We start from the raw sequence: 18,142 nt of genomic DNA on the forward strand, positions 1-18,142 counted from the left end.
ATCTACTATAACTTAAGTTCTTCAACAGAGCACAATTTTTTAAATGAAACACAGTGGTCTTGGTTAAAAGACCAATTCATATGCTGTAATACACAGAAAAGAACATTAAAAAAAATAGAGTCAGTGATACAGTCAATGAGGCAAATCCTTATCTAAGCTCTGCAGGATCTTAAAAATCCAGGTACAAAGCAAACAGAGCTTTGATTTACTAGAATGTCCTAAAAGGCAAGTTATACTGCATACATTTAATTCAAACTACTACAGAAAAATAACAGATTAAATTACTTAACCTGAGACTATATAAAATAAAATGGATGTATTTACATCACTAAGACGGGTATTTAAATACATTTCTTTTACAAAGCATAAGATGGATAAAGATGAAATTTATAATACAATCATATTTTGGTCTTCTCAATTACTCTTTCAAGCATCCTCTTTTCGGATAATTTATTTTTTCTAGATTAGAAACTGACAACACATCATAACTGTGTTTACCTGTAGGATGCCTATTACAGCTTTGAAGTATCCAACATGAAAACAGGGCAGTTCTAAGTCAATGTAGCCATAATGTCCTAAACAATCAGCCAGATTTTTCCCACAGGTTTCACAGGGACGGTCTTTTTCACTGGTTCCCTTTGGGACGAGGAGAACACATACACAGAAAAAAAAAGTTTTAGCTATAGTCAACTGAGTACACAGAAAATACAACAGTTCTTAAGCTAGTTAGCTATGCTGACAGCAGACCCACTGCACTTACTCCTTTTTCCCAGCATCAGGAGCAAGTCAGCAGCATCACACACACTCCTTAAGAAAAATGTCTTTCACACAGACCCTACTGATAGCAGTGACATTAATTCATTCAGCTTTTGCAACAGATCTGCAGCCTGCTAATCTACAATATGGTATTTTGTTGATGGCTCGGTCTGGTTCTCCCAACAACTAGGCAGAAAGAACAGATCTCCTGCCTCAAAAGAACACTTTCCTGAACCATCCAATGCATGAAGAAAGCAGCTGTCACTGCAACTGACGGTCTATGCAATTCAAGAAGAGACATGTTTTGGATGAGCGGTACATTTCAGTCATCCCAACTTACTTTTAGCCACTTCCAATAATTCTACAAAAACGGTTTGAAAAAAGAAGACGATTCTCACCATGCGATGGTCCAGTACTCCATACTGCAGCGGAGCGTGGTGGTTGTCCTGACTGTACAAGTTTTTGCTGACCACTTGGATGTGAGCTTGCTGACGCATCTCTTCCGGAGACTTCATGCCAAAACAGATGTGGCTTCTAGGATGGGGAGTTTCACACGTAGGTACGCGCACGTATATTTGCAGAAATGCTTATAACTACAGACATGCCCACACACACGCGTTTAAAGGCAATGCAGAGGTGTGAACTGATTCACACTGTATCCGCAGTGGGCTCTTTCAGGGCAAGCGTAACCAGCGGCACTGCTGCGCGGTGAGCCGGTCACAGCGGGGGATTTACGGACGCTCCCGGGCCGGCGCAGGGGCACGGCCCCGCCAGCGGCCTGAGCCCGGCCCCGCCAGCGGCCTGAGCCCGGCCCCGCCAGCGGCCTGAGCCCGGCCCCGCCAGCCCCTGCCCGCTGAGCCGCTGCCCGGCCGCCCCCACAGCGGCCGCACCGCGGGACCCTCAGCGCGGGGCGCCGCGCAGCCCCGGTCCCTCCCGCCGCACAGGGCGTCGCCCCGGCCGCCCCACTCACATTTTCTTGGCCACGTCCGTCTCCCGGAACTGCTCCTTCACCATCGCGGCGGCGGGAGCGCTGGCGGCCCGCAGAGCGCCGCAGGCCTGCACGCGGCGCCACAGAGCCCGCCCCCCGGGCTGTGCGGAGCGGCGGCGGCGCAGAGCGGGCTCTGCCTGCAGCGCCCCCTGCTGGGGCACGGCTGGAGTCCTCCGAGAGCCGTCTCCCGGGCCCCCCCGCGAAAGATGCCGGCGGAGCCGTGTCCCTGCCGGCAGTCCCGCCGCCGCCCGGCCGGGGACTGAGCCTGCTTGCGCAGAGTTCGCCGCGCTCGCAGCCCCACTCTGCCCATCAGGCACACATACGCCATCCCTCGTCGCCTCTTCCACGTCCGGCTCTTGGCAGGACACCCCTGCGCACGGCTCCGCCCCGACGCGAAGGACCCCTGCGCCGCTTTATGATTGGCTGCGCGGAGCCCCTCCTTCCTTTGCTCGCTCGCTGCCGGGGCCGCCGCCGCCGCGATGGTGAGTGCCCGGCGCTGGCGCGCGACAATCGGCCCCGCGCCGCCGCCATCCTGCCCCCGCGGGGCCGCGCGCCGCCCGGGCCGGCCCCGCCGCTCTGCCCGCAGCGGCCTGCGCGGGTATGGCGGAGCGGAGCGGAGCGGGCTCGTCCTCCCGCCGGCCGCCGGGGCTCCTGCGGCCTGGCCCCGGCGCGGCGGTGCCGGCTGGTGGCGGCGAGCGGCGGGGTGCGGGCGGGGGCGGTGCTTGCTGTGCTCGGCCGCTTTGCTGCTGGTCAGTGAGAGCGGCCCTAGGCCTGGGCAGGACGTGCCGCTTCGCACTTCTTCTCTGAGGGCGTTAGGGAGATGCTGTAGATAATGCTCATCTGTTCGGCTCTTGGCGGCTCTTGCCTGGAAGCTTTAAGGAAACAGTAACGTGTAGGTTTTCTAAGGAAGCTCCTATATTAAGGAAACTGTAACGTAAAGGTTTGTTAAGTTTGCTAAACTTCTGTTGTAGTACCTGGGATGCTCCATCTGTTTCATTAGAAGCTGCCTCAGCTTTTCAGAGCTGTACGGTACTTGTATTGCTGTGTTTGGAATCTGGGAATGAGTCTATCTGTTTTTCATTGTACTTTGAGAGGTATTTTCTGTAGGACCAGTCAACTTGAGTTGTGAGTTCACTGTCAGCATTTGAGGCCACTGACTGTTGCTGTACTCTGCGTCACTTATACATTTATTTAATTTGGATTGCATGTGTAGCTCTCGTTTACTTTCTGTTTTCTCTTGCAGAATGACACAGTGACCATCAGAACTAGGAAGTTCATGACAAACAGACTGCTTCAGCGCAAGCAGATGGTAAAAGAACACAGAAAATTGCCTTTAATTATTTGTCTGTTGGCTCTGGGCTGCAAGTGTTCTTCAGCTGTTATAAGTGCCCTTAAAATCTCTGGAGTTCTTGTAAGAACTTATTAGTTCAAATGTGTTGGTGCATGCTGAAGGCGAATCCTGATGGTGAGCTAGTGAGCTGTTTTCTCTTTTGAAGGAGGAAACTTTGGTATCAAGTTAATAATACCTTCTCCTGCTGAAATGGGTTAGCTTAAGTGTTAGGCTCATGGTAGCTTTGTAGCACCTGGCTGTTGTACTGGGTATTGACTTTCTCTTGTTTTTGTATAACTTGTAAAAAATTCCTTTTTAGGTGATTGATGTTCTTCATCCTGGGAAGGCCACAGTCCCCAAAACAGAAATCAGGGAAAAGCTGGCAAAAATGTACAAGACAACCCCTGATGTAATTTTCGTCTTTGGCTTCAGAACTCATTTTGGTGGTGGCAAGACAACAGGTTTTGGCATGATCTACGATTCTCTGGACTATGCAAAGAAAAATGAACCAAAGCACAGGCTTGCCAGGGTATGTTGTGTTCTGGGAACTTGAAAACAATTAGGATAGATTTGAAGTATTTAGTGGTTCATGATTTACATGTATGAAAGCTTATGTAAAAGGCCTTAAAATAGGACTGGCTAGTTTATGCATTGGCAAAATAGGGCAATATTTTCTATTACAGGGAATTGCAAAGGCAAAATTGATGTTAGCAGTGACGTTTAGCAGTAATATATAACTAACCACTACCAAAGATCTTGAAGAAGCATAAGAGATGAGACTGATACATATGCTACTCTAGTGCTTACATTTTGTGTTCAGTCATTCATTAATTAATGAACTTGTCGCACTACTTAACTAATGCCTTGAATTCAAACAGTATTTGAAGAGTCTAGAAACAGTAAGAAATCTAGAAGTTGTTGTTTGAAACTAAATGCAACTTTAACTGTTCTTTAATAGCATGGCTTGTATGAAAAGAAGAAGACTTCCAGGAAGCAGCGAAAGGAGCGTAAGAACAGAATGAAGAAAGTCAGGGGCACAGCCAAGGCAAATGTTGGTGCTGGCAAAAAGGTAGGATGAGAATATCTGTAAGCTAAAGTGACTGTGTTGCCTTTTAAATGTTGATTAGAAACTCTTCAACAGAATAACATTGTTTTTCTTCCATTTCTTTCACCTGTTCTACTGGATATCAGAAGGTAATCTGTATGGTGTTGTATAGCTTCTTACCAGCTCAGTAGCTTTGTTTTGCTCCTCACTGCTGCAAGCTTAGCTGACATGATGTGAAACAATGCTTCTTACGTGATTGTTTCTTACATGTCACTTGAACTAAACTTTCATAAACCTAACAGTATTGTTCTAATTTCATAACTCAGCCTTGCAATGTACAAATTAGATATTTTTAACACCTGTTACTCAGACTACCTTAATATCTAATGCTTACTCCACGAAGTTACTGTTATTTATGGTGTTATTTATAGAGGAGATTTTTGTTAAGGATGTATGGTGGTGTAGGCAGTGAGGCCAGTATGTAAATAGAAATAAGGTAGAATTCCAGCTTTATCCTGGGCTTAAGTGACTGATTTCCAAGATAATGGGGTCTTTTCTCCTGGTGGGAACTTCCTGTGATGGGGCTGGAACTTCATACAAGCTTGTCAGATGTGCAGCTTGGGGGGAGACAGAGTTCCTCTATCCTTAAACAAAAAACCCCACCAAAACTGAGGAATAGCCCACATGTGAAGACATCTTCCATAGCAGCTTTTTGTTCTCTGAAAAATACTGAGTAAGCTGTACAGCTAAGCAGGTTTTTTTGAGTGTTTTAATGAGGGAAGATAGGGCAATGGGTTTTGACACTTAGCTTTGTAGCTGCTAAAGTGCTTTGACGTTGTGAACTTTAGTAATCTTCACTTCTGCTTTTTTCTACCCTCTTGGAATTCTCCATCAGAAATGAAGTATCTAGCAGGTACTGAAAATAAGCATGGATGTGGTGACTGAGTTATACATCACTGAAAGACATGTCTATCTTTTTAGTTAAAGCACTGTACTGCCTTGCATGTGTGCATGTTTGTTTTAAATTTGTTTCTGTCCTGTAGAGGTTCAAGTAAGTACAGAATGAACTTTATTCCGTGCAACTTAAAAATGAAATTTGGCTAATAACAAAAGACTTTTGGAAGTAGTGAAACATCATTAAAATAAGAAATTCTGAATGAGAAGAAAGAAACTCAATGCTGTCAATTCGAGGCATTGGTTCAAACCCCCCACCTGGTTCCAATTCAAAGTAGTACAGTGCAATTGCATGTGTAAATTGACCTTTGTGTGAAAGTAGTTGTGTGTCTTTATGAAAGCTAAGTCACATCACAGCTTTGTGCATTTGAGACGGTGGTTGGAAAAGACACAGCTGTCAGCATTAAACTGCATCTCACTATTGCCCTGCAGTATTCCAAGCTGAGACACAAACCATAGCAATTGCTTCATGAAATTAGATTCTTCACTTCCTGTATAAGTGAAGTTCTTGTTAGCATTGGATGGAAGGAAGCCAGTGTTACTACAAAGTGCTAGACAAGATTTGCAGCCCTTTACCTTTCTGCTTTAATGCTGTTTTAATAATGAAGTCCTACAATTGTCTACAGTATAACAGCATGAGTAAGTATTTGGTATAGTAGTAACACTGACACCTTCTTGTGAATGTCAAGGGAGTCATTTAGTGTTGCACTGGTACCGGTAGTATGGATGAACTTCTTCCCTTCAAGAATTTTGCACTCGAAGGTAGCTTTTTTTCAGTGTTAACACAAAATGTTTAACTGACTGTCACTTGAATTACTAAAGCTGTCCAGTTCATAGAAATTCTTGTAAAGCATATGAACACTTTAGAAATCAAGACCAGGATTTTGTGCTGGTATATATAATTGTATAGCAGATGTGACTTCTGGATCAAGCACTTCTCAAATAAGCGTGTGATCTCAGTAGTATGCAAATGGTGTTTTGGGTTAGAGGGGGGTTTTTTATGTTGTTTAAAATGATCTTTTAGTTGATAAGTATACATGGGTTAGATCTTATTTGTTCACCAGTTTTGTTAATCTTTGTGTTAGACTTGAAACTAAAGACATTAATTTATGTGCTTTCTGGAAAACTTAGTAGAGTTCTGTGTTGTATCACAGAAAAAAGCTTGTGGGATACACTTCTGTCTTAAAGCTTTGTCTTGAAAAATACATGTTTAAACATAATAGTGTAGCGTGGAATTTTTAATAGGAGTCATGGACTATGTTTTGGAGTACAACTACACGATCTGTGAAAACTTGTTTATCTCAGAAAAGTGTAGGCACTTGATTCTGAGACATCTTCAGGCAATTCTGTATTGTTCTGAGAGTTACATGCCATGTAGTCATGAAAACTATTGAAATGACGACTCATACTTGAATAGTTTTTCTTGAACTTTTAAGTCAGACATCAACTGTGCTGATGCCTGACTGTTAAAAGTTTTCTTTGGTGCTTCCTTTATATTCTCACTCCTTCAGAATTCCCATTCTGTTTTCACTGCAGTTTCAAGAAAAGTATTTTAAAGTAGTTTGCGTTATTTAATATATTCTGTGGCACTATTGTTAGTTGAGATCATACAAAAGTTTGCAACAAGTAGTTATGGATGCCGCTCAGTGTTTGTGTTCAGAGCAAATGCAAAAAATCCCCACCTTACCTTTTAATGTCACAACTTTAGTTGTGTAGTTTCTGACAGCCTTTCACATGTGAGCTTCTAAACAGAAATGTTTTTTTTAAAAAAAACTTGATCAAACAGAAGTGTGGGTGGATAAGCGCTTTAAACTATTGTAGCCTGTAGGTCTAATTGAACATGCAATTGCATTCTGAGTATTGAGCTCTAAACAACTATTGTTAGGTCCCATTTCAGTTTGAGGGAATGCATGAAATCTCAGTCTTCAGCCTCTGTAGCAGTAAAGATTTTGGGATTTTCCTTCGTGTTTCCCTGTGGTAGTTGAAAAAAGCATACTATGTCAATAAAAAGCCTCAAAGCTCTATCTTCTGCAGTAGTAGAACTTTGATAAAACTACTATCTTATGAATGCTTTTTGTTTTTCAGTAAATGAACGTACTTCAGATGGAAAATGGACAACAGGTATGACTTCAGAGTTCTTCGTAATGGTAGACATGCAGTAGCCTGTAGTCACGACGATAACATAGGTTTAGTATTGATTTATACAAAGAAAGACTGTTGTGCTTACTACTGAGTTGCTAATTTGTGTGACTTCCACTTACATGAAATACCTGATTAGTATAAAGACCGAAATAACAGACAGTTCAGATTTACTGTTGCTAAAACTATTGCTTATTTAGTCTTATTGTAAACAAGGCTTACCTTTTTCCTTTGGTAGGTGTGCTAAAGAAAGAATAGCATACCTTGTTTTTTATTGTGTTAAATAGATTAAAGTAGTATGGTTTCTGTTTCAAGGACTAATTTCTTTTGTTTTCTTAGAGATATTGTTTCAAGTAAATTCCTTATAAACAAACCTGATAATTTTTAGACAAGTCCTAGACTATATCTCTTTGCTGCAGAAACCTGAAGTGAGTTGGATGTGCTGTGGGCAGTAACCGTTACAGAGAAAACTCTGGGTTTATTACCAATGGTGTGAATGACTCATTTTAAAGCACCTTAAACAGTCTGTCTGGGAGCTGATGTAGTGAGTGTAATGTCTTAAACGGAAAGCTAGTAAAGCAATTGTAGCTTGTGGAGCTCCTCTACAGAAAGGGTGTAATCTAGGCTCATATTTATTCACATGACAGTACTGTGAGATTTTGAACCTTATGTTTTTCTAAGAAAGCCAGTGTGGTTCACCTGACTTCTTTGGGAACTAGTTTTTCAGGCTCTATAAAGGTATAAGTAAAAAGAATGTCTTAATCATGTGACACTGATCTATCTTTTCCTTTACAGATTACATTATTCTGTGAGGAAGTATAGAAAGAATTATTCTGGAAAGAAGCTTCTCATCTGGCTTTAACATCAAATAAACGATGTCAATAAAATGCTGGTTTGCCCTTTAGTTTTGATTTGAAAGCTACTATTTTGTAAAGTTCGTGACATTCAAGATTGGTGCACTGTTTGCACTGTATTAAAATCTTTTCATAATTAAACAAATCTTGTTTTGAGTATCAATTTGAAGTGAATCAGAGCTTTCCATGGATAGTAGTATAACCTAATTCCAAGCAGGCAGCATTGGTTTGTGGAGGTCAGCATGATTTCGTCATCTAGTGTTCACACTGTGGTTTGGAAGGGCCTTTTGAGATGCGCTTCTTTGATTGCCTTTATTATATAGACCTGTAAAATATTGCTGAAGGGAGAACACAACATGTAGACAGATACACTCAAAGCTGCTTACTTTCACACAATTTTTCTAGTGCTCCAACAAAGGAAAAATTGCAGTAATTTCTTTAATTTCTTATAAAGTATAGGCTTCGTGGTTTTTTTTTTTTTAGGTGGCCATTTGTTTCTTTGTCTCTTTTAATAGCTTAGCTACAAGTCTGTAAACAAATTGGAGGAAAAAAAGCAATACCAGACATAATTTGAGCAAATAGACACGTCTTCTGAAGTAAATATATGTATGATTCCCATAAATTTATACAAGAGACAACGTTTGATTTTCAGGAGGATTTGCTCTTTTTGTTTGTAATAATTCCTATTGTTTTCAATATTGCACTACTTATGATTTGAGAAGATAACTGACTTTCAAGCAACAATAAAAAATAAGGTCATAAAAGATCAATCAGTTTTCAAATTAAAAAAATCTCAAAACTCGGAATTTCAGAACTAGCGTACTGTTTAACTGTATCTCCTCTGTGTACACACATTATAATAATCGTCTTCAACTATATATAGTTGCAATGCCAAATACATATTTAGTTAAGTCCTCTCTTTGGTTTAGCAATTTTTTTCAACATGCTAAGTAATGTGAAGCCTGGAATTGGGGATTTTTTCAAATGTTATCCTGGATGAAGGCAAATAATCAGTCTTTCTCCTCAGCTTCCTTAACTCACTATAGAAGAGCCATCAGAACACTGTCCCCACTCATAGCTGCCTCAGTGAACAGTCTTTGTCTTGTCTTTTTTTAATACACAACTACAGAAGATGTTTTGGAAGGTTCTTCGACAGAATAAAGCAAGTCTGAATTACTTGCAACAAGATTCGAGCACTCTTAATAACCTGAGCAGCTTTGGAAATCCTCTGCAGGAAAAAAACAAGAGCTACGTAACCTATTTCATGACACCTCATCGCTGTGATAAACAGCTGACAGATTTCATTTGGTAAATGTATGAGCATGTCTGTTGCCTAAGAGCTATCGCTGCCAAAACCCAAAAATCTTTCCACTGCCTTTGGTGGATAAGAGTAACTATTAAAATTACCAAATTTCTAGTATCAGTGGATAAGAAATGAAGAAAGAATTTCCATTCTGTATTTGCAATCAACAGGTTTGCACTGTGCTAGATTTAGAGGTTTGTTAAAAAATAAAAAAGCAAAATACACAGTCTTTTCAGGCCTAGGCACTCTAAAGAATGGAAGTAAACCACAAAGTATATAATTGACTTCAGCTCTTGAAAACACTGAAGAAGGGAAACATTTTTAGAGTGCTTGACATGAAACTACTATATCAATATCCATAGGTGTCTTCAAAGATGGAAACACAGCACTGACATAACTTATCCTACAGTGCTTTTCCCCAGAGATACACAACATAATGTGTCTTTCTTGGGACTGGCTTTACTCTACTGATGTGCTGTCATTATGACAAAATAAGATAATGAAAATCAGGGCTTCTTGTGCTTTATTTGAAATTAGCAATATTCAGTGTTCCCTTCCACTGACCCCTGTAGAAGGAGCTAATTAGTATTTCTCTTATTAAAAACCACTCTGCATGTAGATTTTTACTCTAGAAAGCAAATATGTAAAAAGGATTATGTCCTTCCCAACAAATGCAATCCTGTTCATGCATGTTTCCACAATCCTAGACAACTGAATGATCCAAGTGAAAATGCTCAGGGTTCCTCTCGGTAGCCAGGTCTCTTGCAGCCTCATGGGCCAGTATCAGCCACTGCGGCTGAGAATAAAGGGTTAACTTCAGCATTGCTAATGATGTGACAAAAACAGATATTAAAAAGTGTTATCAGCAGCATGCCTAAGAGAAAAAGCTTGTCTGACTCTCAGAAGACAAGTTACATTTACACAGCTAGTATCCAGGAGGAAAAAAAAGAGTTTAGGGGTTTCTTTAGTTATTTTTTAGTTAGACATATTTGATCTTGAATTTTGAAAGTTATATCCGTGACACCTTTTCCAACTTCAAGACAGGAACACTTGAGAAGTGAGTTTATGAAATATACTCTTTTCTCCCAGTAAATTAAGTTTGTAAAATAAAATTTCATTAATTCCACATTCTACATCATTCTGCAGAGTGCTTGCTTGTAAAACAACACGAGGATACTGAATTTAAAAGAATACATGATGTAGGCCAAATTTCAGTTTTTCGTAGAAGTTTCAAGCTTTACAAACTTTTCTTTCCTACAGCACAGAACAGTAAAGCCAGCTAAATACATCTAGAGATGCCTTTCTTTCTTTTCTTTACAGCAACAGGTGTATTTCAGTGCTATGAGAGGGATGATCATCCAGCTGTAGCAGGACAGTGCCTATAATTCTGAACTATTTCAAATATGAGAAACTCATTATCATGGCAGCACAACTTGTCAGTCTCAGAGTTATGTCATGAGGGGAAGAGTTCTACATTTCTTCAATGGGAACACAAGCTCTTCTCAGACAACAGCAGAACCCCTTGTTTTACTCACAGCCTTGAATGGAATCTGTTTATTCTTCAGTTTGTCCTAGTAATGACTTTCACTTTTCACTTTGCTATTGGTCTGTCAACACTTCTTTTATAGGACTACAGACAAGAAAGATGCACTATGACTATAAAAGCTTTGCTTATATTCTGCTGTATCGAGGCATCTTTGTTAAGTCAGTCAGCTTTTGTTTTGTGGTGGGTTTTTTTACCAAAGTAAGAAAAAAAGGTGTAAAAATCTTCCCTGTGGTTAATAAAAATACCAAATATTACTGATTTAAGGTTTTGACTCATTTTGGAGACAGCTTTAGCTAAGATAGTATAGGTTGCCACCTTCAAACACCTGCTCTGTCTCTCAGGAAGACATCTCCTTTGGCACCAAGAAAGAATGACTAGACAATGTCTGTGCCACTGCACTTCACAGTCTGTTATATTTAATATTTGCTTAAACACTGGTGGTTCAAGAACAGCTAAACCTGCCACAAATCACAAGCCTAACTCAGAGCCCCCAAAAAGCTATTTTCAACAGTTGCTTTCAAGAAGGCAGCAGTGACTAATCTTCTGGGCACAGCAAACCACTAAGAAATGTAGTGGCTCGCCCTGATGATTATACCAAGGGTCTGATGATACTGGTGCTGTAACAAAAGGCCAGTTGTTGGAGAAAATAAACTTACAGGAGATCCACAGCTTTTCTTAAGATAACAAAACAAAACATTTCCACCTTTTATGATTAGACAAAAGCTTGGAATCGCAGCCTAATGCCAGAATGTGCAAAAGCAGATGGCAGACAAGAGCAGTTCAAAATGTATTATTACCTAAACTTTGCTAATAGAATTTTCATAGGCCTAATTCATCATTACTTAGCACCTGTATAGCTGGTGCTGCAATTTCTGATTATAAGATCATCTGAAATGTGTTTTACTTTCAGTTAAGACAACTGTAGTTATGCGATAGCAATTAAGAGAAAATGGCACAGTATTTGCTACTCAGGAACAAAGATCTTACTTCACAATTGTCATATTCAACACCTCCTCCCAGTGTCAAAGCTCCCAAGGAATTAATTTAGCAGCCATTAGCTGCTCTGTCACAGCCATGAAGCGTAGCACTGCTGCCTCATTACTGGACAGGAAAACATGTTGAGAGCGCTTCAGATGTGATTTTTCTTTCCACGGAAATGAGTAACACACAGTCTGGCTATATCCAATGTATCATCTGTGTTATTTACACATCCACCCTTCTCTGAACAGCTGTGCTTAGCTATCCAAGCATTTTTAGGAATACCCGTTTCAACCACTGCCCACAGTGCAACTAAAGAGCTGATTCCTCAGCTTATCAAACAGCAAAGTCTGCCTGTCAGACACACACTTCTGATCAGGGCTTTGCATACAATTACCTGTGCTACCGGCACAGACAATTCATGGCCCAACAAAAAACAAGCCTGTAACGCTGTCACCAGAAACTCCTAATGCAAATAGGTCTTACTATAGCTGCATTTACCTTCTGCATTCCGCATGCAACACATGTCACATTTACAACATTTCAGTTTTGCTAGGGTGTCCTAGCAAACACTGGCAGAGCTGCACGGGCAGAGCTGTGACGGCATACACTTTGCCTATATAAAGACAGTTCAAAAGCCACGTGGAGCAACTCAGGCAAGAAAATGCTCTACTACTCTTAGCATGCAGCTCTAATTTTTCAATTGACAACACTGTAAAGGAAGGGGACTCAGAGCCTCAACTCCGAATTGACGTTCAGAATGGACACTGACAAGGAGGTGACAGTGTCAGTGTGCGTCACTCCAGACCTCGATCTATTTCAGAGCCCAGGGACTAATATATCCTGGTAGTATATAACCTTCCTTTCTGTGTGAACTCCCAGAGTTTTCAAATGAAAGTTCAGAACCTCACTGGAAAACTTTTAAGCCAACTGATAAAAGATTTTTCCCCTTCCAACCCCCATTAACACTCAATGACACTTTAAAAATGAGAGATCTCTACCCCATGGTGTCTAAGCCTTGCTGGCAAAGCCACTGGAAAAGTGGGCAGCCCTCACAACCCACCCAGAGCCAAAACCAGGACAAAGATGGAAAGCAAAACATACAAAGTATGTAGAGGTTTATACTAATGCAGGGTTCGTAACTTTAGGTATGCTTCCATCTGTACAAACAAGCCACCAGAATAATTATAATTGGGATTTCAGATAATCAGAGATTTCCAGTTCAATTAGGAGGTGTCGAGGGACATGACCCGGCTGGGGTGTGAGATACCTGCAGTTCAGCTGAGCCACATCTTTCACAGGCCCGGCTTTATTATCCCGAAACGACGAGCTAAATCACCCGTCCCACCTTGCTCCCGGAGCACGGGTGACAGGACGCGGCGGGCCGGCCCCTCTGCCGCCGGGGAGCAGCCCGGGCTGGGGCCGGACCCTCCGGGAGGCGGCTCTGCCGGGGGAGCCCGGGCCGGGACAGCGGCGGCAGCACAAACCAACCAAACCGGAAACCCGCACGGAGAACCGCCCGCCGGCCCAGCCGCGGGAGCGCGGCCGGGAGGAGCCGGCGGCGGCAGGCCGGGGCGGCGCGCGGGCGGCCCGGGCCGGGCGGCCGTTACCCCGCGCGCCCGCCGGGGGGCGCGCGGCCGCCGCCCGCCTCTCCGACCCCGCCCTGCGCGCGCGGCGGCTGCGGCGCGAACCCGCGCGGCGCGGAGGTGGCCGCGCTTTGCAGCGGCCCCGGGCGGGGAGCCGCGGAGAGGGGCTGGTTGCGGCGCTGTCCCGGCGGGAGCAGCCGGGGAGGGGCCAGGCCGCGGCGGGGCGGCGCGGGGCACGGCTGCGCGTGGGGCGCAGCCCTGTAAAGGAACACAAGCAAACCCGTGCTTCTGTCTAAATCCTAAAATCCTGCGTGCTCCTACAGCGTACCCCGAAGGGGCATCGTGCTCCGACTAATACCGAACACAACGTGGTCGGGACAGGGGTGGTCATTGTCACTTGAAGCGTGAGTCCTGCCGGCCGTTGCTGACCTAAAGGCATGTAAATCCGCTCCGTGCCGGTCAGCCCGCCCCTCCATACACGGTGAGAGTGAGTGACTCGCGGAACGCCCAATGGGACACTACGGAGACTACCGACCTTGCAGCTTCAGACCTTTCGAAGCATCGCGATCCAGCGCAGGCCGCGTGTCCTGCAGCTGACCGCCGCTCGTTACACGCTGAGGTGATTACACAACCAACGTGCAAACGTGTGGGCGATTGGCTCCTGGCGCCCGCCCTGAGGTGTCGTGTCCCAGGGCTGTTACTCTTCTTTCCGGCGTGCTGGCTTTATCCCAGCACCCGGGCCTGTGCAGCTCTCTAATAAACAATATCGCAATATCTCCCCTCTGCTGTGTGCTGTTACTCCTGTGAGGCAATTATCACCTTCCTGCTTGTAGGGAGTGTTGCAATGGCACGTACTCCCTCTAGTGTGGTAATTCAATACGTACCTGCAGTGCATCAGTGTAATACAATTAGGTTTGTTTCTGTAGCTTTACTTCTACACCCATGTCCATTGGGAACTCAAAGCATCAGTGCTGGAGCCGTACCAATCTGCTCTTGTGGAAGTTGTTAATGGGTGTTGATGTGGCTGTTGAAAAAGAAGAGTTGTATTTGCAGGACTGGAGTGGGAGAGAAGGAACTGTCCTTCACTTCGCAATTTGGATAGGATGAAGAGGGGTGTTTCCAGTGTCTCTTTACAATGTAAACAGTCACCTCACCAAATACACAAGCCTGTTGCTGACTGAGTCCCGCTGTCTTCACACATCTCTCTGTCAGCAAGTGGAGCAGCAGCCGAGCAGGACTAGCAAACTGCTGTTTCCTGCAAGCAAGGCCAGCCGTGGGTAATTGAGGATGTGCCAGGGAACAACGGGTGCAGTTTACTGCTTGGCTGCTGTGCAATGAATTTCCAGGGGTCAAATGCTGTTCTGAGTTATCTGAAATATTTCAGGGTATTTTTCTGCACTGTAGGTCAGTTCTGAACTCTGACAACGCCCCTGGACTTGACATCAAGGAAGACATCAATTTAAAACCAAAATTGTTGCTTTCCTTTTTTTTTTTTTTTTTTTGTGAGCATATTCTGGTAGAATTTTCTTTCAGATTTGGCGAGTAATCCCCTCCCTGCTGTGAGAAGATAAAATGATGGAGAGAATTCCATCCACACCCCCAGAAATCCCTCCGCATTATGTTTAATTGACATAAAGCAGGACTATGTGATCAGTAAGAAACTGCGGTGGTTGGAAGAAAGCAGAACTTTTGCCGTACTGCTGGAAGGAACATTGCAGAGGAACTGTTGTTCATGAAGTGACATGTCTGGGATCAGGAGAGGTATCCCTAGAGCCTGCTGTGCTGGTAACTGTAGGCAGAACATCAGTTTGATAAATAAACACCTTGTTCTGAGGTAGGTTATACTTTTTTCCCCCTTTTCAGCAACTATTTGATCAATAGAGCGAAAGCTCCTGTCCCCCACGTGAAAGGGCACAAAAGTAGTTCTGTGAGAAAGCAGGTGATGCCAGAGAAAAAACCAATCAGCCTGGTTGTTTGAGGTGGGAGCAGCTCCCGGCTGGCTGGGCACTGCGTGGGCGCCCAGCGGGAGGAGCGCGGGTGGCCTGGGGACGGTGTGCCGGGCAGCCTGGCCTGGCCTGGCCTGGCCTGGCCTGGCCTGCGGCCTGGCCCTGTGCCACCCCCACCCGCCGGCCCTGGCCCCGGGGACAGGGTGTCAGCTCAGCTCTTTGTCGCTTGGGGCAGGCGGTGTGAGCCCGGAGCCGCAGCTCGGCGCTGCCCGGCGCCCGGACAGGGCAGGCGAGGCTGCGGGGCTGCCCCCACCAGCCCTGGTCTGGTACCCAAGTCCCTGCGTGCTGTGCTGGGTCCTGAGTGCTCACTCTGGGGACAGAGGGAAGGACACAAACCTTCTGTCTTCACTCTCCTGAGCCGGGCATAGGAAACAAGGGGTTAAAATATGAATTATGACACGCCACAAAATTATTAGCATTGTCTAACACAACAAAGATTTCATCAGATACTTTAAAAAGCAGGGTTAGCTCCTCCCATTTCTTTTTATAGACATGGATTTTAAGTCTCAGTGATGAGAAAAAAAATGTGGGAAAGAATCATCTGAAACTGGATACTTTTCTATGTAAGGTTTTGAAATGCCAAAGTTGATTTAAGCAATTCTTCAGCTGCGTGTTTTGCAATGCAATGTTTTTCTGTCCAGTTCCCAATGGACTCTGCTTGTCTCCGTATCTCTCTGCACGGCACCATTTCAGGAGCTTTGGTCGGGACAGCTGTGGCACACATGCTGTTTACCAACTCCTCAACATGGAAACACAAAGCTTTCATTCCTGGGCCATGGAAAACTGCCGATTAATCTACGCCCTCTCTCTGGGGAGGAAAACATAACAAACCTTAATGTCTCTTCACCCTTTATGCCTCCTATATTAATCACCTGGCAAGGGCTCATGGCTTTTCCCTGTTCCAGCTTGCATTTGCCCTGTAACTACTGGGAGGAGTCCTGCTTTGTCTATAAAAAGCTTCGCTTTGCTGCACATTGTAACAGAACTGAATTTAGGGATTCACTCACCCATCCTCTGCAGGAGAGAGGACCGAGCACAGCCATGTTTGGGATTGGGAAGAAGCTTGCCGAGGAAGCCACGCAACAAGCTGAAAGCGCTGCACAGGCGGCAGGTAAATAGAAATTGCTGCTTTCCCTCCTCCTGTGTCTTAGGTGTTAAAGGATGTGCTTGGCTCCCACCCCTGAAGGATTTTTGTCCCTCAGCTGGGAGCAAATCACTCTCTTGGGCAGGAACTCTATAGACCAGGGGTGTCAAACTCATTTTTACCGGGGGCCACATCAGCCTCCCGGTTGCCTTCAAAGGGCCAATGTAATTTTAGGACTGTATAAATGTAACTACTCCTACATTTATACAGTCCTAAAATTACATTGGCCCTTTGAAGGCAACCGGGAGGCTGATGTGGCCCCCGGTAAAAATGAGTTTGACACCTTGACACCCCTGGTATAGATGCTCTCAAGAGTGTGGTCAGTGAACTGCAACCTCCAAACCCTCTAACACTATAGGAAATGAAGAACAGGTATTAACTACTGGTTTCCCGCAACTTGTCCCTCTCTGGCTTTTGCTGTGTGGGTGTCTTGATGATGCACTGGAGAGAGGACAGAGGAAAGCCCAGGGGGGAGGCGACACTGCTTATTTAAGGCTTTATATTCTGACATGAACAGCCATGATAAACACGAGTTTTGTAGTGGAGTAGTGGACTAGTTTCCTGAAGCTCTGAGGTCTTTTATCTGCTCGGTGCTGCACAAATCCGTGCAGTTAAGTCAGCTCCGCTGTGCTGTCAGCACTCCAGCCCCACTGGTGTCACAGCCATTCACCCCACCAAAAGCACAAGTGCAGTTGTGGGGGCTCAGGGCACCTAAGTCAAGTTTACTCCTGCTGAAAGACTTGCAGAATCGACCCCAAATTTAAATAGCGTGCCATTGAGATGAGCCATTGTTAGTGAAGCTTTAATACAAACAAGAGGTCTGACTCACGCGATTCCTGAAGTGTTTGTGCTTAGTACAATATATGAAACACTAGAGACTGTTTTGTATTTCTTTACATGACAGTTAGGTAAACTCTACAAACCAAGCATTTTGTCTGTAACTTCAAATGCAGTAGAAATGTTACTTATGTGCCCAACGATCAAGTGGAAAGCAACTTATTTACCACCTATCCTTGGTTCAATTTGCTAGGAAGATGAAAGATGCCTAATTCCACACCCACTGCTACCCTTTCCAAAGACTTTGGGATTATTCGGTAATCAATTATTTTTATGCTGAAGCATAAAATAGGGTAACCATCAATTTTTGTTTTCAAATGAAAATTTCTTCATTTTGCTTTTGCTGTAGAGCACCGCTAAAAATGCATATCTTGTGGAGGCTTTTTGATGTTCCTAACTTTCTTTAATGTTGGGGAACCACTATCTGCTGTTTCCTGTGCTAGACGACAGATGTGGATGCTTTGGAAGTGGTATTTGTCACCTTGAAGGAGCTGAGTAGTGATCTTGGTGTTCGGCTGATTTAACTGTTTAGGAGTCAACAAGCTCTAAGAGCAGAGTTTTTAAATGGCACCAGCAGTCCTTCCCCTTCTGTCCCAGGCACCTGAAGCTGCACCAGTTGGTCAGACACCAGAGCTCTGAAGCTCATTGCCTGCACCTTGCACGCATCTTCCCAGCA

At 44.2% G+C, this 18,142-nt stretch overlaps 2 protein-coding genes across 6 annotated transcripts in view; one reads left to right on the top strand and one right to left on the bottom strand.

Annotated features, from left to right (window-relative positions):
- The window catches only part of POLR3A (RNA polymerase III subunit A), a 35,910-nt gene extending 34,077 nt beyond the window's left edge, over positions 1-1,833 (bottom strand). For both annotated transcript variants that reach the window (XM_065639148.1, XM_065639147.1), the window contains exons 1-3: positions 1,727-1,833; positions 1,155-1,290; positions 499-636 (exon numbers count right to left, since the gene is read on the bottom strand). In XM_065639148.1, coding sequence (XP_065495220.1) covers positions 499-636; positions 1,155-1,290; positions 1,727-1,770 — 318 coding nt within the window. In that variant the 5' untranslated portion in view covers positions 1,771-1,833. The remainder of the gene's footprint in view (positions 1-498; positions 637-1,154; positions 1,291-1,726) is intronic.
- Positions 1,834-2,174: 341 nt separating this feature from the next.
- RPS24 (ribosomal protein S24) overlaps positions 2,175-18,142 on the top strand; it is a 155,940-nt gene continuing 139,972 nt past the window's right edge. For 2 of the 4 annotated variants that reach the window (XM_065638568.1, XM_065638567.1), the window contains exons 1-4: positions 2,175-2,226; positions 2,988-3,053; positions 3,394-3,603; positions 4,033-4,143. In XM_065638568.1, coding sequence (XP_065494640.1) covers positions 2,224-2,226; positions 2,988-3,053; positions 3,394-3,603; positions 4,033-4,143 — 390 coding nt within the window. In that variant the 5' untranslated portion in view covers positions 2,175-2,223. Of the gene's footprint in view, positions 2,227-2,987; positions 3,054-3,393; positions 3,604-4,032; positions 4,144-5,014; positions 5,033-7,158; positions 7,195-8,007; positions 8,117-18,142 lie in introns of those variants that run through there. The other 2 variants (XM_065638565.1, XM_065638566.1) reach the window with 2 other exon arrangements.

Source organism: Caloenas nicobarica, chromosome 7, assembly GCF_036013445.1.
Source record: "Caloenas nicobarica isolate bCalNic1 chromosome 7, bCalNic1.hap1, whole genome shotgun sequence".
NCBI lineage: Eukaryota > Metazoa > Chordata > Aves > Columbiformes > Columbidae > Caloenas > Caloenas nicobarica.